At 46.8% G+C, this 24,058-nt stretch overlaps 2 protein-coding genes across 3 annotated transcripts in view; both read left to right on the top strand.

The window, feature by feature from the left end:
- Positions 1 to 13,480, top strand: part of qars1 (glutaminyl-tRNA synthetase 1) — a 63,223-nt gene extending 49,743 nt beyond the window's left edge. Inside the window, exons 20-24 of the mRNA XM_080218602.1 lie at positions 1,048 to 1,140; positions 1,699 to 1,826; positions 3,679 to 3,745; positions 9,953 to 10,078; positions 12,136 to 13,480. Coding sequence (XP_080074728.1) covers positions 1,048 to 1,140; positions 1,699 to 1,826; positions 3,679 to 3,745; positions 9,953 to 10,078; positions 12,136 to 12,186 — 465 coding nt within the window. The 3' untranslated portion in view covers positions 12,187 to 13,480. The remainder of the gene's footprint in view (positions 1 to 1,047; positions 1,141 to 1,698; positions 1,827 to 3,678; positions 3,746 to 9,952; positions 10,079 to 12,135) is intronic.
- An 8,622-nt stretch (positions 13,481 to 22,102) lies between these two features.
- The window catches only part of qrich1 (glutamine-rich 1), a 68,911-nt gene continuing 66,955 nt past the window's right edge, over positions 22,103 to 24,058 (top strand). The window contains exon 1 of one of the 2 annotated variants that reach the window (XM_080218600.1): positions 22,103 to 22,209. The gene's annotated coding sequence lies outside the window, so the exon portion shown is untranslated. Of the gene's footprint in view, positions 22,210 to 22,404; positions 22,492 to 24,058 lie in introns of those variants that run through there. The other variant, XM_080218601.1, reaches the window with a different exon arrangement.

Raw genomic sequence — 24,058 nt, 5'->3', positions numbered from 1 at the left:
TGAATTGCGATGAGACTATACTCCAGTCAAACTCCCGCATGTCAAACATCCCTTTGAGTCACATTCTGCAAGCAGCAACCTGTGTGAGCCGCACTCTCAGGGCCAGGATCACATGCACTCCGTGCTGCTGACTCAGATCTCTGTGTGGTTGTTCTGACCCCTCAGTTTGCTGTAAGTCACTGATGCTGACATACGTTCTATAGATAGGTTGCAGAGCTGGGCCGAGAGGTGGCGGATGGAATTTAATGCGGAGAAGTGTGAGGTAATTCACTTTGGTAGGAGCAACAGATGTGTCGAGTATAGGGCTAACGGGAGGACTTTGAATAGTGTGGATGAACAGAGGGATCTAGGTGTGTGTGTACATAGATCCCTGAAAGTTGGGAATCAAGTAGATAAGGTTGTTAAGAAGGCGTACGGTGTCTTGGCGTTTATTGGTAGGGGGATTGAATTTAGGAGTCGCAGTGTAATGTTGCAACTGTACACTACTCTAGTGCGGCCGCACTTGGAGTACTGTGTGCAGTTCTGGTCCCCGCATTACAAGAAGGATGTGGAGGCGTTGGAGAGGGTGCAGAGGAGGTTTACTAGGATGGTGCCTGGTATGGTGGGGAGGTCCTATGAGGAGAGACTGAGGGATTTAGGGTTGTTTTCGTTGGAAAGAAGGCGGCTAAGAGGGGATCTTATTGAAACATATAAGATGATTAGAGGTTTAGATAGGGTGGATAGTGATAGCCTTTTTCCTCGGATGGAGAAAGCTAGCACGAGGGGGCATGGCTTTAAATTAAGGGGGGGTAGCTACAGGACGGATGTCAGGGGTAGGTTCTTTACCCAGCGGGTGGTGAGGGATTGGAATGCCCTGCCTGCTGCAGTTGTAAATGCGTCTAGTTTGGGGGCGTTTAAGAGATCTCTGGATAGGTTTATGGACGAAAAGGGATTGGTATAGGCTAGTGGGTCATTGTTTTTGTAACTGGTCGGCGCAACATCGTGGGCCGAAGGGCCTGTTCTGCGCTGTAATGTTCTATGTTCTATGTACGTTTGCTTCATGTGCAGGTGATGGAGAAGGGCTACAAACGACTGACTCCTCAGCAATCAGTTGGACTTCGACATGCTGGCTTTGTCATCTCTGTGCAAAAACTTATCAAGGTAAATATTCATCACCAGTGCAGGCAAGAAGCAATATCTGAGAACACACAATCCTAACCATGAGCTGGGACTCACCCAGAAATTGGTGCTTTGTTTGCTCCCATGCTGCAACTCTGTGTCCTCAATGGGTGTGCAGTAATCACCTGTGTTTATGCTGCACTCTATCCATGTGTCTCTCTCACACACTGGCTTCCTTTGGATGTGCACTCTGTGTGGTGGGTTTGGGAGTGGGGGGAGACCTGCACTGTGTGGGGTGGCAGTGCTGGCTGTGCTGTTTGGAAGGGAGTGATGGTGGGCCTGAGCTGAGGGGAATGGGGAGGGGTTTGCAGGCAGGTGGGCCTGCACTGTGTGGTGGTTGTGGGGAGGTGGGGTGGGGGGGGGAGGTCGTGGGGGGGCATGTGTTGGGGAGTGGGGTGCTGAGGTGGGCGGGTGTTGGGGAGGGGGCTGCTAAAGTTGGGGTGGGGGGTGGGAGGGCCATGTCACTCTTTAGGGAAGGCCCAAACAAGTGGATCCAAGCAATGGGGATGGTTTCACTTGATTGTGTTTTGCGCTTTACAGAATAAGAACGGGAAAGTGGTCGAACTGGAAGCAACTTGTCAGAAATCGGACACTGCGCCAAAACCGAATGCTTTTATTCACTGGGTATCGAATCCTGTAATCTGTGAACTGCGGCTTTATGAGAGACTGTAAGTTGAGGGCACTTGTGTGATGTAGCTGGGTGGGGGGGGGGGGGGGGGGCGCGGGGGTGCCCATCACTGTGCTCAGCCGGAGCGAGGGGTGGGTGCCTGCACTGCACACAAAAGCCTACATGTCACATTTTGGGACTACAGGGACTGAGGTGATTATTGGCCAGTGTTGACAATTAGTGTAAAAATAGAAATGCAGGAAGAGAAGGAGGCCATTCAGCCCTACAAGCTTGCCTCTATTCTGTCTTGCACCTTTGCTCCACATCTCTTGACATACTTAATCGACAGAAAATGGTGGATATCCATTCAAACAAATTCCACTTCTCTCAGCACCCAGCTGCTTTTGAGGAGATTCTCCTTGATTTCCACTCATCTATACCACATCGCTCCAAAACGATCTGGCTCTAATTTTAAGGTTTTGTGCCCTTTTTTTGGGATAAGAAAAGCAGGGAGGACGCAAGGAAGAATTTTTTAGTGCAATGAGTGGGAATGACCTGGAACCCACTGTCTGTGCATTTTGCTCAGGCTCCTGAGCTAAGCATTGATATCAAGGGCAATTGTGTTCAGCCCTCTCCTCAGTGTTTGGACTGAGGCTGTAATGATGTCCTTACAGAGTCTAAACTGAACATTGAGCAGGTTGTAGCATGCTGCTAACATTTTTGCTAGTTTTAATGATTGAGAGAATAAACTAATGGGCAGGACAAATGCAATGAAGTGTGTCCTTGGTATGAAAGTAGGTTTTGTCACCTAAAGAACTGTGTGCCAGTTACTCCTATCAATATTGTCATGAATTGATGCATCTAGAATGGGTAAATTGGTGTGTATGGTCAAATAGGTTTCCCTCTCCCGTGGATTCTGTTACCACCAGCTGCAGACCCAGTCTGACATCCATGCCCTTTAGGAATCAGCCAGCTTGATCAGTGTGGTGTTACTATACCACTCTTGGTGATAAGCATTGAAGTCCCCCACCCAGAGAATATTCTGTGTCCTTGCTGCCCTTGGTGCCTCTTCCCAAATGGTGTTCAACCTGGAGGAATACTGACTGATTTGAGGAAGGATGTTGGCTACTCAGCAGGAGGTTTATTTGTCCATATTTAACCTGATGCCATGTGACTTCATGAAATCAATGTTGAGGACTCCCAGGGCAACTCTGTCCTAACTGTACGCCCACTGTGTCACCGCCTCTAGTGTGTCTGTCCTGCCAGTGGGACAGCACTTAGCCGGTGATGGAGGAGTCTGGGACTGAGATGATTCTGTGAATATTGACTATGTCAGGCTATTGTTGACGAGTCTGGGGGGTAGCTCTTGCAGTTGTTAGTCGGTAGACTCTGCTGGGTCAGCTGTGTGCGTAACTACTTGGCAGGCAGTCTGTTCAGTTTAGTTTTTATTTAAACTTTCTGCCGCTGATGATACAACTGAACAGCTCACTAGGCCATTTCGGAGACAGTTATGAGTCAACTACATTGCTATGTGGATGTCAGATTTCTTTCACTAAAGGACATTAGCGAACCAGGTGTGTTGTTATAACAATCCAGTACTTCCTTGATCTCCAGTAATGACACTAGCTTTTTAATTCCAGATGTATTAATTAATACAACTGCCAAGGTGAGATTTGAACTCTGGTCTCTGGATTATGAGCCCAGTAGCATTGTCACCGTGCTGCCATTCCTGTTCTTGATTCAGGGAAGACTGAGTTTTTACTATGGGGTGGGATCTGATTCTTCAGGGTAGGAGGGAAGAATTGTTTTGTGGTATTAAACAGTTTTACTGGGGAATATTTTGGGAAGATGCAGGAGCAGAATGGATATTATCTGAAATTGGAATTTAAATCTCTTTATTTTGTGTTTTGTAGCTTCCTCCATAAATGTCCTGAGGATGCCAGCGAGGTGCCCGGAGGCTTCCTGAGTGACATTAACCCAGTGAGTATCTACAACTGATCTGTGGAACGTGGCTACTATTCTGTGATGGAAGGTTCAACAGGGTGAAGGTATTGGAGAGTGAGCAGTACTGGGGACTTGGGATAGGTTAAAAGTTCAGAATTAGCCTTTCCTTCTCATCATGGTGGTCTAGATGTGTCTGATCAGAAAGAGAAAGGCTTGAAAGTCAGTCACATTCAGGAGGAGCTAAATCATTGGGTGTTGCAGAGGCTTGAGGGTTTGAGAAACATGAGCAGCACAGCTGAAAAGTTTCAGGAAGATTGAGGAAGAAAATTTGATCGAGTCTTCTGGGGTAATGGAGAGGGTTGATAAGGGTAATCACTTAATGTACACGGACTTCCAGAAGGTGTTTGATACATAACAGGCTTGTCAGCAATGCTGAAGCTTATGGAATAAATGGGTCAGTGGCAGCGTGGTTCTGGAACTAGCAGAATGATAGGAAAAGGGAATATTGGTGAGCAGTTGTTTTTATTCTGGAGGAAGGTTTATGGTGCGTTTCTCAGGAGGCTAGGTCTGAGATTACAGCTTTTATATTAATGACCCAGTCTGGCGCATACTGGGCACGATTTTTAAAATTTGCAGATGACACAAAACTTGGCAGTATTGTGAAGTGTGAGGCTTCTAGAGGACATGGATTAGTGGAGCAGCAGGACAGGTTGAGAAAACAATAAAGGCATATGGAATACTGAACTTTATGAATAGGGGCATAGAGTCTGAAAGTAAGGAATTTTTGATGAAGCTTTGAAAAGCACTGGTTTGACCTCAACTAGAGTATTGCATTCAGTTCTGGGTACTGCAGTTTAGATAGAATGTGAAGACTTCAGAGAGAGTTTTTAAAATGTGTTTGAGATGTGGGTTCAATGGCAACCCCAGCATTTATTGACCATCCCTAATTTTTCTTGAAGGTGGTGGTGAGGAACTGCATTGAACTGCTGCAGTCCATGTAGTGATAGGTACGCCCACAGTGCTGTTAGGAAGGGAGTTCCAGATCAAGGTGCAGTAAACTTTATGAGAATAGCTCCAGGAATGAGGGACTTCAGTTATGAGGATGGATTGGAGAAGCTGGAGTATTCTCCATGGAGATGAGAAGGTCAGAAGAAGGACAAAGATGTATACTGAATGGCAAAAGAATCAATGGCGACATGAGGAAAATGTTTCCAGGTAGTGAGTGCTTAGAATCAGGAAGAGCTAGCCTGAGTGTGTGATTGAGACAGATTTAGTTGTGACTTCCACAAGGGAATTGGATAAGCGCCTGCAGAGAGGCTCAATTAAGAAGCAAAACCTCAAAGGTCATCCAAGGATTATTACTGAGCCACCAGCAAACTGGCATAGGATTAATGAGATTAGAGAGATAAATGCATGGCTCAAAGACTGGTGTGGGAGAAATGGATTTAGATTCATGGGGCGTCAGTACTGGAGAAATCGGGAGCTGTAACATTTCAGTTGGTTTCACCTGAACCATGCAGGGACCAGTGTCCTGGCAATGCAGGAATAGGATAGCAATGGAAGGATACAGGCTCCATAAGAAATAGGAGCAGGAGTAGGCCATCTAGCCCTTCGAGCCTGCCCCACCATTCAATAAGATCATGGCTGATCTGTCGTGGCTCAGTTCCACATTCCCGCCCTCTCCCCATAACCCTTAATCCCCTCTCTTATCAAAAACCCATCAACCCGCGTCTTAAAAATATCTAGCGAGGCAGCCTCCACCACTTCAACGGGCAGAGAATTCCAGAGATTCACCACCCTTTGAGTGAAGAAGTTCCTCCGCAACTCCGTTCTAAACCGCCCCCCCTTTATCTTGAGGCTGTGCCCCCTAGTCCTACTGTCCTTTCTGAGCGGGAAGAGTCTCTCCACCTCTATCCTATCCATCCCATTCATCATCTTATATGTCTCAATGAGATCTCCCCTCATTCTTCTAAACTCTAACGAGTACAAGCCTAGTTTATTCAGCCTCTCCTCATAGCTCAACCCCCTCAACTCCGGTATCAGCCTAGTAAACCTCCTCTGCACTCCTTCCAAGGCCAAAATATCCTTGCGTAAGTGCGGCGACCAAAACTGCACACAGTACTCCAGCTGCGGCCTCACCAATGCCCTATACAGCTGCAGCAAGACCTCCCTACTTTTATATTCAATCCCCCTCGCTATGAAGGCCAGCATCCCATTCGCCTTCCTGACCACCTGCTGCACCTGCAAGCTGGGTTTTTGCGACTCATGCACAAGGACCCCGAGGTCCCTCTGCACCGTTGCCTGCTGCAGTTTTTCGCCATGTAAGTAATAGCCCTTCCTACCAAAGTGGACCACCTCGCACTTGCCAACATTAAATTCCATTTGCCAGTTCCTGGCCCATTCGCCCAGCCTATCTAGATCCTTCTGCAGACTCTCCACACCCTCCGCGCAATTTGCTGTTCCACCAATCTTGGTGTCATCAGCAAATTTCGACACCATACACTCGGTTCCCTCCTCCAGATCATCTATATAAATGGTAAATAGCTGAGGCCCCAGCACCGACCCCTGGGGCACTCCACTAGTCACCAACCGCCAATCCGAATAGCACCCATTAACCCCCACTCTCTGCCTCCTATTTGACAACCAATCCTCTATCCACGCTAACACCCTACCCCCAACTCCATGCCCCCTTACCTTCTGCAATAACCTCTTGTGAGGTACCTTGTCAAACGCCTTCTGAAAATCAAGAAAGACCACACCCACCGGCTCTCCTCTATCCACCGCCCTAGACACATCCTCATAGAACTCCAATAAATTTGCCTGACACGACTTCCCCTTAACGAAACCGTGCTGCGTCTGCTCTATCAAGCAATTCCCTTCAAGATGTCTCGCAATTTCCTCCTTAATGACAGATTCTAACATTTTACCTACCACAGACGTTAAACTAACCGGCCTATAATTCCCCGCCTTTTGCCTGGCACCCTTCTTAAACAACGGCGTAACATTAGCTGTTTTCCAATCTTCCGGCACTTCCCCGGAATCCAGCGACGTCTGGAAAATAACCACCAAGGCATCCACTATCACCTCTGCCATTTCTTTCAGACCCCTCGGATGCATTCCATCCGGTCCTGGGGACTTGTCCACAAAGTGCATACTGTTTTAGTTTAGGCAGACACAAGCTGTACTTGTCTTTGTTCTAAGTCATGCATTGTAGTGGAGAGAGTTTTAAACTAAATAGTGAGGAAAGGCATTATTCGAGAGGACATGCAGTAAATCTAAAGGACACAATGAGGTAATAGAGCAGACTACAATTTGGGTGATGATAACTGGAGTGGGTCAGGAAGGGACAGAGAACATTTAAGAGTGCTCCAGCAGATAAGGCAAGAGATTGCAAATATGGTGAAAAGACAGAATTAAAGGTTCTGTATCTGAATGTGTGCAGCTTTCGTAGGTAGGAAAGTAAGCTGTCAGAGGAGGTAGAGTGTCTGCAAAAAGATAAAGATAGTTAACTGAGTGGGCAAAATGTGGTAGATGGGAGTGTGAGAACAGAAAGAATAGAAAAGCAGCCATTTGTTTACATAGAGAGATCACAGAACTCTGACGTACAGAGGGATCTGGGTGCCCAGGTACATGAATCAGGAAAGTTTGGTTTGCAGATACAGCAAGTGATTAGGAAGTGAGAGAGAATGTTGCTGTTTATTGCAAGGGGAATGGAATTTAAAATAGGGGAGTTTATGGTAGTTATAGGACGGATGTCAGGGGTAGGTTCTTTACCCAGAGGGTGGTGAGGGAATGGAATGCCCTGCCTGCTGCAGTTGTAAATGCGCCTAGTTTGGGGGCGTTTAAGAGATCCGTGGATAGGTTTATGGATGGAAAGGGTTTGGTTTAGGTTAGAGGGTCATTGTTTTTTAACTGGTCGGCGCAACATCGTGGGCCGAAGGGCCTGTTCGGCGCTGTAATGTTCTACGTTCTATGAGTTTTACTGCAGCTGTACAGGGTTTTGGTGAGACCACGCCTGGAACACTCTATACTGTTTTGGCCTCCTTATTGAAAAAATATATAATTGTCCAAGAGGTTCACTTGACTCATTTCTAGGATGAGGGGTTTATCTTCTGGAGAAAATTTGAACAAGTTGGAGCTATACCTATAGGGTTTGGGAGAATGAGAGGTGATCTTATTGAACATCAGATCCTGAGCAGACTTGATCGGGTAGATACCAGGAGGATGTTTCCATTCAGAGTCTAGAATCAGATTATACATTACAAGAATACAAAGAGTACCCTTTTAAGACAGGTGATAATGATAATTGTTTTCTCTGAGGGTCTTTAATCTATGGAATTCTCTTCTGAGAATGCTGGAGGGCATTGAATATATTCAAGGATGAGGTAGACAGATTTTGGATAGACAGGGAGTTGAGGGTTATGGAGAAAGTGGAGTTGATCTCATCAAATTCCTTTTTTTTGGCTGGTTGATTTCCACAGTCAGATAGAGAGTTTTAGATATTCTTGCAAAAGTTGGTTAATTTCCTTTGTGCAGGCACACTGTTTCCAGTACTGTATCACACTTTATCACGGGGATCTTATAGAGACGGATAAGATAATGAAGGGGATAGATAGGGTAGAGGTAGAGAGATTCTTCCCGCTTAGAAAGGACAGCAGGACTAGAGGGCACAGCCTCAAGATAAGGGGGGCGCAGTTTAGATCGGAGTTGAGGAGGAACTTCACTCAAAGGGTGGTGAATCTCTGGAATTCTCTGCCTGTTAAAGTGGTGGAGGCTGCCTCACTAAATATATTTAAGTCGCGGGTAGGTAGGTTTCTGATAGACAAGGGAATTAAGGGTTATGGGGAGAAAGTGGAACTGATCCACTTCAAATCAGCCATGATCTTATTGAATGGCGGGGCAGGCTCAAAGGGCTAGATGGCCTACTCCTGCTCCTATTTCTTATGTTATAATGTTATAATGTTATCAATGTGGAAAACCTCCAGCTGCTTTTATTCACCACCCACCCACCCACCCACCCACACACACACACACACACACACACACACACACACACACACGTGCGCACCAGTGGAGGGAACCAGAAGACACTGGTCTGGCTAGACAATGACACCTGGCTTCTTTGAGATAAGAACATAAGAAATAGGAGCAGGAGTAGGCCAACTAGCCCTTCAAGCCTGCCCCGCCATTCAATAAGATCATGGCTGATCTGTCGTGGCTCAGTTCCACATTCCCGCCCTCTCCCCATAACCCTTAATCCCCTCTCTTATCAAAAACCCATCAACCCGCTTCTTAAAAATATTTAGCGAGGCAGCCTCCACCACTTCAACGGGCAGAGAATTCCAGAGATTCACCACCCTTTGAGTGAAGAAGTTCCTCCTCAACTCCGTTCTAAACCGCCCCCCCCCTTTATCTTGAGGCTGTGCCCCCTAGTCCTGCTATCCTTTCTGAGCGGGAAGAGTCTCTCCAACTCTATCCTATCCATCCCATTCATCATCTTATACGTCTCAATGAGATCTCCCCTCATTCTTCTAAACTCTAACGAGTACAAGCCTAGTTTATTCAGCCTCTCCTCATAGCTCAACCCCCTCAACTCCGGTATCAGCCTAGTAAACCTCCTCTGCACTCCCTCCAAGGCCAAAATATCCTTGCATAAGTACGGCACCCAAAACTGCACACAGTACTCCAGCTGCGGCCTCACCAATGCCCTATACAGCCGCAGCAAGACCTCCCTACTTTTATATTCAATCCCCCTCGCTATGAAGGCCAGCACCCCATTCGCCTTCCTGACCACCTGCTGCACCTGCAGGCTGGGTTTTTGCGACTCATGCACAAGGACCCCGAGGTCCCTCTGCACCGTCGCCTGCTGCAGTTTTTCGCCACGTAAGTAATAATCCTTCCTACCATTATTCCTACCAAAGTGGACCACCTCGCACTTGCCAACATTAAATTCCATTTGCCATTTCCTGGCCCATTTGCCCAGCCTATCATATATGTCTCTGATAGGCCCTACCCTTTCCTTTGTTATTCTCTTGCTCATAATGTATCAGTGAAGCATTTTTGGGTTTTCCTTGATTATACCTGTCAATATTTTTTGTAACCTCTCTTTGCTTTCCTAACTTCCTTTTTCACTCCACTTTATTTTCTTTATAGGTGAAAGCTCGTGGTGTATCTGTTCCTGGAAACACTTTAAAGTTACTTCTCTCAGACTTTATAAAGTAACTGTGTCCTTTCTCTCTCTAGAACTCCCTGAAGGTGATCGATAATGCGATGCTGGATCTATCTGTAAAAAATGCCAAACCACTTGACAAGTTTCAGTTTGAGCGTGTTGGCTATTTCTCGGTGGATTTGGACAGCACTGACCAGAAGGTGAGTATAGTGTTGTATGATAATCACCGATGCTGCTCATGTAAAGAGCTTGAACTGTAAACAATGTTATGGGGCCTGGTGAAGATGATAATGTGTTTACTTTAGTGTCACCATTGGTGTCTCAGTCGCACTGCACTCAGTCACAACCCATCCTCACGTGAAAGCAGAGTGCAGCTCAGCTACTCGACTTTCCTTTTGTTTAATTCACTGACTGATTCACGCAGGAATCTGAGTGCCGCTTTTATATTCTGCAGTCAATTTAATATGACCACCTGTGTGTCCTCCCCATGAGCACAGTTCAAGCTTCTCATGAAGCATTTTGTTAGGGCAGTTCCCAGCAACCAGGAGTCAGCCCAGTGCAGTGGTGGCACAGTGGTCAGCACTGTTGCCTCACAGTTTCAGGGTTCAATTCCAATCTTGGGTCACTGTCTGTGTGGAGTCAGGAAAGCGAATTGCGTGGAGGACATGGAAAGTTTGCAGAGAGATTTGGATAGGCTGAGTGAGTGGGCGAGGATCTGGCAGATGGAGTATAATATTGGCAAGTGTGAGGTTATCCACTTTGGAAGGAATAATAGTAAAATGGACTATTATTTAAATGGTGAAAAATTACAACATGCTACTGCGCAGAGGGACCTGGGGGTCCTTGTGCATGAATCGCAAAAACCCAGTCTGCAGGTGCAGCAGGTGATCAGGAAGGCGAATGGAATGTTGGCCTTTATAACGAGGGGGATAGAATATAAAAGCAGGGAGGTCTTGCTGCAACTGTACAAGGCACTGGTGAGGCTGCAACTGGAGTACTGTGTGCAGTTTTGGTCCCCTTATTTGCAAAAGGATATATTGGCCTTGGAAGGAGTACAGAGAAGGTTCACCAGGTTGGTGCCGGAGATGAGGGGGTTAGCTTATGAAGAGAGATTGAGTAGATTGGGCCTTTACTCATTGGAGTTTAGAAGGCTGAGGGGAGATCTTATAGAGACATATAAGATAATGAAGGGGCTAGACGGGGTAGAAGCAGAAAGATTATTTCCACTTAGAAAGGAAACAAGAACTAGAGGGCACAGCCTCAAAATAAGTGGGAGTCAATTTAGAACAGAGTTGAGGAGGAACTTCTTCTCCCAGAGGGTAGTGAATCTCTGGAATTCTCTGCCCATTGAAGCGGTGGAGGCTACCTTGTTAAATGTGTTTAAGTCACAGGTAGATAGATTTCTGATCAAGAAGGGAATTAAGGGTTATGGGGAGCAGGCGGGTAAGTAGAACTAAGATCAGCCATGATCTTATTGAATGACGAGGCAGGCTCGAAGGGCTAGGTGGCCTACTCCTGCTCCTATTTCTTATGTTCTTGAATCTGCACTTTCTCCCCGTATCTGCATGGGTTTTCTCCAGGTGCTCCAGTTTCCTCCCACAGTCCAAAGATGTGCTGGTTAGGTGGATTGGCCATGCTAAATTGCCCCTTAGGTTAGCCATGGGAAAGATGTGGTGTTACAAGGAGCGAGCCTAGGTAAAATGCTCTGTGAGGCAATGCAGATTTGATGGGCCGAATGGCCTCTTCTGCACTTTAAGGATTCTATGATTCTTCTCTGATTCATTGTGACTCTTTTTTCATTCGTTCTTGGACCTCTGGTGAGGCCACCATTTGTTCTACATAACTAATTGCCTGTGAGCCACTGCTTTAAACCTCTGCAGTCGTGTGGTGTAGATACATCCACAGAGCTGTTTGGGAAGGACTTCCAGGATTTTTAACCAGTGACAATCAAGGAATGGTGATATATTTCCAAGTCAGGCTGGCGTGGGGCTAGGAGGGGAACTTGCAGGTTGTTGTGTTCCCACATATCCTTGGCCTTCTAAATGGTAGAGTTGGGTTTGGAAGGGCTGTTGCAGGATCCTTGTTGAGTTGCTGCAGTGTATCTTGTATGCGGTACACACGGCAGAGACTGTGTGTGGTTGGTGGAGGGAGTGAGTGTTGAAGGTGATAGTCACATTATTGATCATCTAGCTTCTGCTGAAATGTACCAGTTTCTGCTGGGAGATAATTCTTGTGGATGTTTTTTTTTCCTCTGCAGTTGGTGTTTAACAGGACTGTGATGTTGAAGGAAGATCCTGGGAAGATCTGAAACGCACAGGTCCACGTGACTCCGTGTTCAAAACTACACCCTGATGCTCCAATCTTTGAATTTACCAAAAGACGCATCATTTTCCTGAGCTTCCTGGTGTAAGGGAGAAACTTGCTCATAGCTCCTTGCCTAGAAAATCCAAAAATTAAAGCTCCGTGTTTCAGTTGAAGCAGTGACAGCTTTTCTGCTCTCAAAAATACCCGCACTGTATAAAACTTGGGTAATCTCTTCCACCCCACTCTCACTGATATCGCAAAATCAACTCTGCTTATGAACCAAATTAAAATCCACAGAGACAACAAACTGCAGGAAAATGGACCGATATAATTGATTGGCTGTACTCTGATCACTTTTAAAAGCCTCAAAAATGTAGGGAAGTAAAGAGGGACAGTGCTGGAATCCAGTGGATCAGTCAGCCTGAGAGAGAGAGAGACAACTGGTTAATTACCTGGGCCGAGTGTTAGGAGCATTTACTGATCTGTGATTGAGTTGATCTGTGATCTTGCGAACTAATTACTTGTTCAGCTATAACTGAAAGTAGTCGGTATGTTTGTCGGAATTCAGTGGAGGTGCAGAAATCTTTGTCCGACTTAAACTATGCAGAACCTTAAAGGGGACAGATAAGGAGCGGACAACGTTCAATCAGGTCAGTGACTCGAGAGGTGACTGGAGAGATCAGCTGATGCTGTTTGTGCCGTGGTTTGGATACCTCAGGTATTTGCACACAAGGTGCTGGTTCACACTTCTATTTCTTTAGCAGCTTCAGTTGTATGAGAGCTGGAAGAGGATGCTGTTCCCAGCAGTGCTCCACCTGTCTTTTAAACAAGAACATCTGATCCTTTTGCAGACAGAATGCAAATAAGAGAATCACTGAAGCACTGTGAACTGTAATGCTGGGAAAAACATAGAACATTACAGCGCAGTACAGGCCCTTCAGCCCTCGATGTTGCGCCGACCAGTGGAACCAATCTAATGACCCTCTAACCTAAACTATTCCAAGATGCCTCACCGATGTCATGCTTATAAGCTAAGATGTCACATCCACACTCAATTTGTCTTGATGTCAAAGATGCAATTAATTCAAAAACTGCGGCCTTGTCATGTTTCCCCAACGTGGGTGACACCCCCATCTCCCCCAGTAACCACCTACCATGCCTTAAAACAGTTTCACTGCTTCCTCAGCGTTCCTGAGTGTTCCTATACAACCTGAGTAATAAAACTCCTCCTGCTCTCTCTTCCCCCCCCATTGCCCCTCCCTCACACCCCCCCTTACCCCACCTCAGCACACTTTTCCTCTCTGCCCCCCGCCCTCCTTTCTTTCTCTTCCCCCCCCTCCTTTCTTTCTCTTCCCCCCCCTCCTTTCTTTCTCTTCCCCCCCCTCCTTTCTTTCTCTTCCCCCCCCTCCTTTCTTTCTCTTCCCCCCCCCTCCTTTCTTTCTCTCTCCCCCCCCTCCTTTCTTTCTCTTTTCCCCCCCCCTCCTTTTTTTCTCCACCACCCCATCACTGCTATTGTTCAACTACACGTTACCAGAGCAACAGGAGGATTAATGTTGGGCTTTGTAACAGGTTTGCTGAAATAAAACATGTTTGTTCTGATAGTGTTGTTGCTGTGGGTAAGATACCCGACTGATTGTCCCATTGCTATTTTGCTCATTCTGTGCTGTACAAAGTCTCAGCTAAACTGGAGACTCTCAACAATCTCATCAGCAAACTAACCGGAAGCTCTTAGAGAACTAATGGCAGAACTTTAAGACCCTCCCCTTTGGCTGTCTGCTACTCAGTAGCTCAGTACTGTGCTCTGCATGCTGCAAACTGGTAGATGTCCAGCTGACAGAGACCATGAGGAACATCTCAGGAGCAATCCGGTCCACAAACGTACACTGGCTCCCTGCAGCATTGCGCCATCACAAATCCATCCTAAAACCAGCACAGCACGATTGCTGGAAAGAGAGCACAGAAATCCATACTTGCCACTGGAAGCCAACATCACCTCCCACCCAGCAATCAGCCTCATCACAAAGTGGCCAATTCTGCAGGCCTGTGACACAATGCCAACCACTCAGTCCAGAATCTGCACCTGCTTGATGATCCCAGGTCCAAGCGATGAATGGGTCAAACTGAACAGTGGAGTCTGATCCTGCATAAACAACCTCTTCCAGAGAGGACACTGTGATTCATCCCTGTGTAACTGTGGCAATGTACAAACCGTGCTGTGTATACGTATGCTTCAGTGGCTGTCTCTTTACCCTACACCAGGCTGCATTTCAAATTTGACACACTGAATAGCTAGGAATGTGATAGTGGTGGTTCTGCTGCAGTAAGCCACCAAACTATCAAAAAGAATGAAGATCAAAGTAGTGCTGTAAATATTGGAATTGCACAGCAAGTGGATCAGCTGGTGTAGAGACAACCTGGGTCTGACCCTGAGGGAGTGCAATATTTTCAAATAATTGACAGCTTTACTTTAGGATGCTGATTGGCTCGCTGCAGATTGTTACTGATGGGTATTTCTCACTGTCCCTTCATCATTGGGACATTCTCTCTTCAGTACATATCATGGGAGCAGCTTCACCATGCAGACTGCAGCAGTGTAAGATGGCAGCCTGCGATGGGCAATATTACAAACCACACCACTGATATCTAAGACTGGAAAATGAATTTTCAAAAAACCTCAAGCTGATCAGATTCCTTTTTTTTCATCATTGGTCTTGCCTGCTGCATTTCGCTGACTTCTTTTGCAATGTAATCTGAGAGTGAACATTATAAACCACAGGTCAAACAACAAAGAAATTTACAGCACAGGAACAGGCCCTTTGGCCCTCCAAGCCTGCACCGACCATGCTGCCCAACTTAACTAAAACCCCCTACCCTTCCAGGGACCATATCCCTCTATTCCCACCATCCTATTCACATACTTGTCAAGACATCCCTTAAAAGTCACTGCTGTATTTGCTTCCACTACCTCCCCCAGCAACGAGTTCCAGGCACCCACTAGTATTAGCAATTCTTGAGAGTATGAAAATAGCTAAGTACCCTGGGCCAGATGGGATTTACCCTAGGATTCTCTGGGAGGTGAGGGAGAAGATTGCAGAGCCTTTGGCTTTGATCTTCATGTAGTCATTGGCTACAGGTACAGTGCCGGAAGACTGGAGGATAGCAAATGTTGTCCCCTTGTTCAAGAAGGGGAGTAGAGACCATCCTGGGAATTATAGACTGGTGAGCCTTACTTCTGTTGTGGGCAAAGTTTTGGAAAGAAATATAAGGGATAGGATTTATAGGGAGTACAGTGTTAGCAAGTGTGAGGTTATCCACTTTGGCAGAAATAATAGTAGAGGGATTACTATTTAAAGGGCGAAAAGCTGCAGCATGCTACGGTGCAGAGGGACCTGGGGGTCCTTGTGCATGAGTCGCAAAAACCCAGTCTGCAGGTGATCAAGAAAGCGAATGGGATGCTGGCCTTTATAGCGAGGGGGATAGAATATAAAAGCAGGGAGGTCTTGCTGCAACTGTACAAGGCACTGGTGAGGCCGCAGCTGGAGTACTGTGTGCAGTTTTGGTCGCTGCACTTGTGCAAGGATATTTTGGCCTTGGAGGGAGCGCAGAGGAGGTTCAGTAGGCTGATACCGGAGATGAGGGGGTTGGACTATGAAGAGAGGCTGAATAGACTGGGTCTGTACTCGTTGGAGTTCAGAAGGATGAGGGGGATCTTATAGAGACGTATAAGATAATGAAGGGGATGGATAGGGTAGAGGTAGAGAGATTCTTCCTGCCCAGAAAGGACAGCAGGACTAGAGGGCACAGCCTCAAGATAAGGGGGGAGCAGTTTAGAACGGAGTTGAGGAGGAACTTCTTCACTTAAAGGTTGGTGAATCTCTGGAATTCTCTGCCTGTTGAAGTGGTGGAGGCTACTTCGCTAAATATATTTAAGATACGGGTAGATAGGTTTTTGGTAAGCAAGGGAATTAAGGGTTATGGGGAGAAAGCGGAAAAGTGGAACTGAGCCACTTCGGATCAGCCATGATCTTATTGAATGGTGGGGCAGGCTCGAAGGGCTAGATGGCCTACTCCTGCTCCTATTTCTCATGTTCTTATGATTTATAATCATCTAGAGGGAAATAAATTGATTAAGGATGGTCAACATTGTTTTGAGAAGGGTAGGTCGTGCCTCACAAACCTTATCGAGTTCTTTGAGAAGGTGACCAGAGAGGTGGATAAGGGTAAGGCAGCTGACGTGGTGTATATGGATTTTAGCAAAGCGTTTGATAAGGTTCCCCATGGTAGGCTATTGCAGAAAATGCAGATGCATGGGATTGAGGGTGATTTAGCAGTTTGGATCAGGAATTGGCTAGCTGATAGAAGACAGAGGGTGGTGGTTGATGGGAAATATTCAACCTGGAGTTCAGTTACAAGTGGTGTACCTCAGGGATCTGTTTTGGGACCACTGCTGTTTGTCATTGTTATAAATGACCTAGATGAGGGTGTAGAAGGATGGATTAGTAAATTTGTTGACGACACCAAAATCGGAGGAGTTGTAGACAGTGAGGATGGATGTTACAGTTTGCAGAGGGACATAGATAAGCTGCAGAGCTGGGCCGAGAGATGGCAAATGGAGTTTAATGTGGAAAAGTGTGAGGTGATTCACTTTGGTAAGAGTAACAGGATTACAGAATATAGGGCTAATGGAAGGACTCTTGGTAGTGTCGACGAGCAGACAGATCTCGGGGTACATGTGCATAGCTCCCTGAAAGTTGGCACCCAGGTTGATAAGGTTGTTAAGAAGGCGTACGGTGTGTTAGCTTTTATTGGTAAAGGGATTGAATTTCGGAGCCGTGAGGTCATGTTGCAACTGTACAAAACTCTGGTGCGGCCGCACTTGGAGTATTGTGTACAGTTCTGGTCGCCGCATTATAAGAAAGATGTGGAGGCATTGGAAAGGGTGCAGAGGAGGTTTACCAGGATGTTGCCTGGTATGGTGGGAAGGTCTTATGAGGAAAGGCTGAGGGACTTGAGGTTATTTTCGTTAGAAAGAAGAAGGTTGAGAGGTGACCTAATTGAGGCATACAAGATGATCAGAGGATTGGATAGGGTGGACAGTGAGAGCCTTTTTCCTCGGATGGTGATGGCTAACACAGGGGGACATAGCATTAAATTAAGGGGTGGTAATTATAGGACGGATGTCAGAGGTAGGTTCTTTACTCAGAGGGTAGTAAGGGCATGGAATGCCCTGCCTGCAGCAGTTGTGGACTCACCAACTTTAAGGGTGTTCAGATGGTCAGTGGATAGGGATATGGATAATATTGGAATAGTTTAGGTTAGAGGGCCATTAGATTGGTTCCACTGGTCGGTGCAACATCGAGGGCCGAAGGGCCTGTACTGCGCTGTAATGTTCTATGTTCTACTACTCTCTGTGTAAAAACATTGCCTCATGCATCTCCTTTAAACCTTGCCCCTCGCACCTTAAACCTGTGTCCCCTGGTAATTGACTCTTCCACCCTGGGAAAAAGCTTCTGACTATTCACTCTGTCCATGCCTCTCATAATCTTGTAGACTTCTATCAGGTTGCCCCTCGATCTCTGTCGCTCCAGTGAGAACAAACCAAGTTTCTCCAACCTCTCCTCATAGCTAATGCCCTCCATACCAGGCAACATCCTGGTAAATCTTTTCTGTATCCTCTCCAACGCCTCCACATCCTTCTGGTAGTGAGGCAACCAGAATTGAACACTATATTCCAAGTGTGGCCTAGCTAAGGTTCTATAAAGCTGCAACATGACTTGCCAATTTTTAAACTCAGTGCCCCGGCCGATGAAGGCAAGCATGCCGTATGCCTTCTTGATTACCTTCTATATCTCCATTGCCACTTTCAGTGACCTGTGTGCCTGTACACCCAGATCCCTCTGCCTATCAATACTCTTAAGGGTTCTGCTATTTACTGTATATTTCCAGTCTGTATTAGACCTTCCAAAATGCATTACCTCACACTTGTCTGGATTAAACTCCAGCTACCATCTCTCCGCCCAAGTCTCCAACTGATCGATATCCTGCTGTATCCTCTGATGGTCCTCACTGCTATCCGCAAATCCACCAACCTTTGTGTCGTCCGCAATCTTACTAATCAATCTGGTTGTATTTTCCTCCAAATTATTTATATATCTATATATATTACAAATAGCAAAGATCCCAGCACTGATCCCTGAGGAACACTCCTTGTCACAGCCCTCCATTTAGCAACACACCTTTCCACTGCTACCCTCTATCTTCAGAGCAAGACAAACATCTCCATAAAGTACCAAATAGTTAGATTTAATAAACCTCAGGGGAGATCTTCAGTCATGTCAATTTGGAAGATGCAAAATGGAATTGAACCCTGCTGTCAATGACTCTGACTCTTGCTCAAAAACCTCCTTTGAGTGAAGAAGCTTTTCCTTACATCTGCTCTAAACCTCTTACTTTTAATTTCTGCCCCCTGGTCATTGATCCTTCCACCAAGGGGAAAAGTTTCTTCCTGTCTACTCCATCTGTGCCTCTCCATAATCTTATACATCTCAGTCATGTCCCCCTCAGTTTCCTTTGCTCCAAGGAAAACCATCCCAGTCTTTCCAATCCCTTTTCATCACTAAAACTCTCCAGCCTAGGCAACATTTTTGTAAATCTCCTCTGCACCTTTTCCAATGCTAAAACCTCTTTCTAGAACTGCACGCAGCAGACGAGCTGTGGCCTAATCAATGTTTTATCGAGTTAGCTACACAGGAAACATCATTCAGCCCCTCAAGCCTGTTCCAGCATTTAACGAGATCATGGCTGATCTGCAGCCTATCTCCATATCCCTGCCTTTGGTCTATATTCCTGAATACCTTTGGCTTAAAAAATTAAATATCTCAAATTTAAAATGAACAACTGATCTAGTATCAACTGCCTTTTGTGGTTAGCTAAGCTTTATCCATGATCTTCTACCCCCTACACCATGAGCTCTTTGTGAAATAACTTGTTATGGTACCTTGTCAAATGTCTTTTGGAAATCCAAGTACACCACATGTTGCTTAAATTAGTTCAATCCATTTCCCTTTCACAAAACCATGCTGACTCTGCATGATTATATTGGGGTTTTCCAAGTGCTCTGCTATAACCCGTTTATGATCAATTCTAGCATTTTTCCTGACATATTAGGCTAACTGGGTCGTAGTTTCCTGCTTTCTGCCTATCTCCTTTCTTGAATAGATGACTTACGTTTACCATTAGCCAATCTAGTGGAGTTTTACCAAAATCTAGGGAATTTTGGAAAATGAAAATTAATAGATCTTTATCAGCAGCCAATTATTTTAAGATTCTTGGGTGAAACTGAAGTCCATCTGTCAGCTTATAGTTCCAATAATTTTCTCAGCACCTTCTGCCCTGCCATTGGCTCTGCCTCCAGATGCCCAGTTTTCTACCCTTTGGAATTTACACCATAAAAATTACCACCTTTTACAAAACTCATCAAGCCTTTGATCAACTCTCCATATTGTTCCCTTGCCAGCTCAGCATCTGTTTTCCTAGCACTTTGTCTTGTCACTGTAATTGGCATAACGGTGATGAACGATAAAGTAGCAAGGGTTCCTGGTCCTGAGGTTAGAGCACTCAGATCCTACATGGATCAGCTGGCAAGAGTATTCACAGATATCTTCAACCTCTCTTTACAATAATCTGAGACCCCTATCTACTTCAAAAAGATGACCGTCATCCCAGTAGCAAAGAAAAGCCTTAATGACTATCGGCCGGTGGCTCTGACATCCATTGTTATCGAGTGCTTCGAAAAGTTAGTCACGGCACAAATCAATTCCAGCCTCCCGGATTGCCTGGATCCACGACAGTACGACACTGCTGGAACAGCAGACACCATCTCCCTGGCCCTGCATCCAACCCTGGAACACCTAAATAACAAGGACACATATGTCAGACTCCTATTCATAGACTACAGCTCAGCCTTCTACACCATTAATCCAATGAAATTCATGTCCAAACTCTGTGGCCTGGGCTCCTCCCTTTGCAACTGAATCCTAGACTTCCTAACCCCCAGACCACAATCAGTAAGGATGGGCAACAACACCACCTCCACGATCATCTTCAACACCATTGCCTCCACAAGGCTGTTCTCAGCCCCTTACTATACTCTTCATACACCTGTGACTATGTGGCCAAATTCCCCTCCAACTCGATTTTCAAGTTTGCTGACGGCACCATCAGAAAATCTCAGGTCTGACAGCATCTATGGAGAGAGAATAGAGCCAACGTTTTGAGTCTGGATGACCCTTCATCAGAGTTGAGGGCAAAGGAAATTGGAAAAGATTTTCCAGCATTTTCTGTTTTTGTTTCAGATTCCAGCATCTGCAGGATTTAACTTTTTGGGTAATGACAAATCTGTTTATTTAGTGACGTTGGTTAAGGAATCAATAAGGACCAGGACACCAGGTTATGTGATTTTGGAACTAAGGCCAGGTACATAAAATAATAAGGACACCTATGTCAGACTCCTATTTATTGCCTACAGCTCAGCCTTCAACACCATTATTCCCATGAAACTCATCTGAAAATTCCGTGGCCCGGACCTTGGCACCTCCTTCCATGACTAGATCCTGAACTTCCTAACTCACAGACCTCGATCAGTAAGGATAGGCAACAACACTTTCACGAGGATCCGCAACACCAGTGCCCCAAAAGGCTGCGCTCTGAGCCCACTACTATACTTGTACGCCTATGACTGTGTGGCCAAATTCCCTTCCAATTTGATTTTCAAGTTTGTTGATGACACCATCGTAGTGGATGGATTTCAAACAATGATGAGACAGAGTACAGGAATGAGATAGGGAATCTGCTGAACTGGTGCAGGAACAATAATCTCTCCCTCAATGTCAACAAAGCAAAGGAGGTAGTCATCAACTCCAGGAAGCATAAAGGAGAACATGCCTCTTTGCACATCAACGGGGATGAAGTACGATGGGTCGAGAGCTTCAGACTTTTAGGTATCCAGATTACTAACAACCTGCCCTGGTCCCGCATGTTGACGCTATAGTTAAGAAATCCCACCAACGCCTCTACTTTCTCAGAAGACTAAGGAAATTTGGCATGTCAGTTACGACTTATCAATTTTTACAGATGCACCATAGAAACATTCTTTCTGGTTATATCACAGCTTGATATGGTTCGTGCTCTGCCCAAGACTGCAAGGAACTACAAAAGGTCATGAATGTCACCCAATCCATCACGCAAACCAGCCTCCCATCCATTGACTCTGTCTACACTTCCTGTTGCCTCGGCAAAGCAGCCAGAATAATTAAGGACACCACGCACTCCAGTCATTCTGTCTTCTACCTTCTTCCATCAGGAGAAAGATACAAAAGTCTGAGGTCACGTACCAACCGACTTAAGAACAGCTTCTTCCCTGCTGCTGTCAGACTTTTGCTTGGACCTACCCTACATTAAGTTGATCTTTCTCTACACCCTAGCTATGACTGTAACACTACATTCTGCACTCTCTCCTTTCCTTCTCCATGAACAGTATGCTTTGTCTCTATAGGACGCAAGGAAAACTACTTTTCACTGTATGTTAATACATGTTACAATAATACAGCCAGACACTCAGTGAATGGTAGGACCGCCCAGAAGGGCTGAATGGCCTCCGTCTGTACCTGGCAGACCCGCGGAGCGGCGCTGATTGGCTGCGGGGCGGGCGGGCAGCGTTGATTGGCTGCGGGGCGGGTGGGCGGCGCTGATCGGCGGGTGGGCGGCGCTGATTGGCTGTGGGCGGCGCTGATTGGCTGCGGGCGGGTGGGCGGCGCTGATTGGCTGCGGGCGGGTGGGCGGCGCTGATTGGCTGCGGGCGAGTGGGCGGCGCTGATTGGCTGCGGGCGGGCTGGCTGTAAGATGGCGCTGTGTGAGATTTAGAGGGAAAGAGAAGAATAGAGAGAGAGCGGAGCGGCCCCGGGACAGGCACCGGGAGCAGCCCTGGCACAGGGACAGGGGGGAAGCATACACACCGCCGCGGGCTCAGGTAAGCCGGCCCGGCCTGCGATGTGGCTGCAGGGGGTGAGCGGACTCGAGTGTCGGCGGCGGGGCCCCGGGCGGGCGGTTGGGCCGAGAGGCGCGCGCTAGGCCCCGGCGGAGGAGGTGGGTGGCGGCGAGGGCGAGCGCGCGCGCGCTCCTAGCCCTGGGGCGCGACACCCGGGCGTGCACGCCCCCGCGAATACGTGCTGACGTCAAGGCCTCGGGCGGGATCGTGGCTTCGGCCGACACCGAGGATCGAGTAGGCCGCAGGCCCGCCTGCGTGCCCGGGGTGAGCTGGGGGAAGGGGCGGGCGGCGGGCTGGCGCCTCATTGTCCGCAGCCCGCGGGGAGCGGTGCTGGGCAGCATCCCATTCCCCCGCATGGGGCCTCTCGGTCCGCCCCCCCCCCCCCCCCCCCCAAGGCAGTGAGGGGATCGGGGCTGCTCCTTGGCCGGCCCAGCCTGGCCTTTTATTTAATGGGACGTGGGCGCCGCTGGTGAGGCCGACACTGAACATTCCCAAATAACGTTCAGGAGTTAGCAGGCCATTCGGCCATGAGCCAGCTTCTACCACTGTGGGCAAAAAGCCTGATTTATTACTGTCAACGTTACTAATATACAGTGAAAAATATTGTTTCTTGTGCACTATACAGATAGCATACCGTTCATAGAGAAGGAAAGGAGAGAGTATAGAACGTAGTGTTATAGTCATAGCTAGCGTGTAGAGAAAGATCAGCTTAATATAAGCTAGGTCCAGTCAAAAGTCTGACAGCAGCAGGGAAGAAGCTGCTTTTGAGTCAGTTGGTACGTGAGCTCAGACTTTTGTATCTTTTCCCAAAGGAAGAAGGTGGAAGAGAGAATGTCTGGGCTGTGTGGGGTCCTTAATTATGCTGGCTGCTTTGTCAAGGTAGCAGGAAGTGTACACAGAGTCAATGGTTGAGAGGCTGGTTTGTGTGATGGATTGGGCTACATTCATGACTTCTTGTAGATCGTTGTGGTCTTAGGCAGAGCAAGAACCATATCAAGCTGTGATACAACCAGAAAGAATGTTTCTGTGGCAGTTCTAGCGGACGTGCCGAGTTTCTTTTATCTCCTGAGAAAGTGGAGGCATTGGTGGGCTTTCTTTAATATAGCATCAATGTAAAGAGACCAGGACAGATTGTTAGTGATTTGGATACCTAGAAAATTGAAGCTCTCAACTATTTCCACTTTTCTGAAGTCGATGACTATCCTTCATCTTACTGATGTCAAGGGAAAGCTTATTGCTGGCTAGGCCAACGTTTACCCATTCCTAATTGCCATTGAGAAAGTGGCGCTGAGTTGTTGTTTTGAACTTCTGCAGTCCCTGTGGTGTAAGTACACCTGATGCGGAGATGCTGGCTTTGGACGGGGGTAAAGTCCAAAAGGAAAACTCCCATTCACCTGACGAAGGAACAGCGTTCCGACAGCTAGTGGTGTTTGCTACCAAATAAACCTGTTGGACTTTAACCTGGTGTTGTGAGACATCTTACTGTGTACGTACACCCTCAGTGTTCGTAGGAAGGAAGCTCCAGGATTTTGACGCAGCAACGGTGAAGGAACAGTCGATATACTTCGACGTCAGGGTGGTTTGTGGCTTGGAGGGAAACTTCTGGTAATGGTGTTCCCATATGTTTGCAGCCCTTGCCCCTCTAGGGGAAAGCAGTCCTGGGTTTGAAAAATGCTGTCAGAGGAGCCATGGTGAATTGCTGTCGAGCATCTGGTAAATAAGAACATAAGAAATAGGAGCAGGAGTAGGCCATCCAGCCCTTCGAGCCTGCCCTGCCATTCAATAAGATCATGGCTGATCTGTCGTGGCTCAGTTCCACTTTCCCGCCCTC

The sequence above is a fragment of the Carcharhinus amblyrhynchos genome, chromosome 3 (assembly GCF_965287045.1).
Source record: "Carcharhinus amblyrhynchos chromosome 3, sCarAmb.v2.hapA, whole genome shotgun sequence".
Classification (NCBI taxonomy): Eukaryota; Metazoa; Chordata; class Chondrichthyes; order Carcharhiniformes; family Carcharhinidae; genus Carcharhinus; species Carcharhinus amblyrhynchos.
Note: the sequence above shows the minus strand (reverse complement) of the source record. Positions and strands in the feature narration are given on the sequence as shown.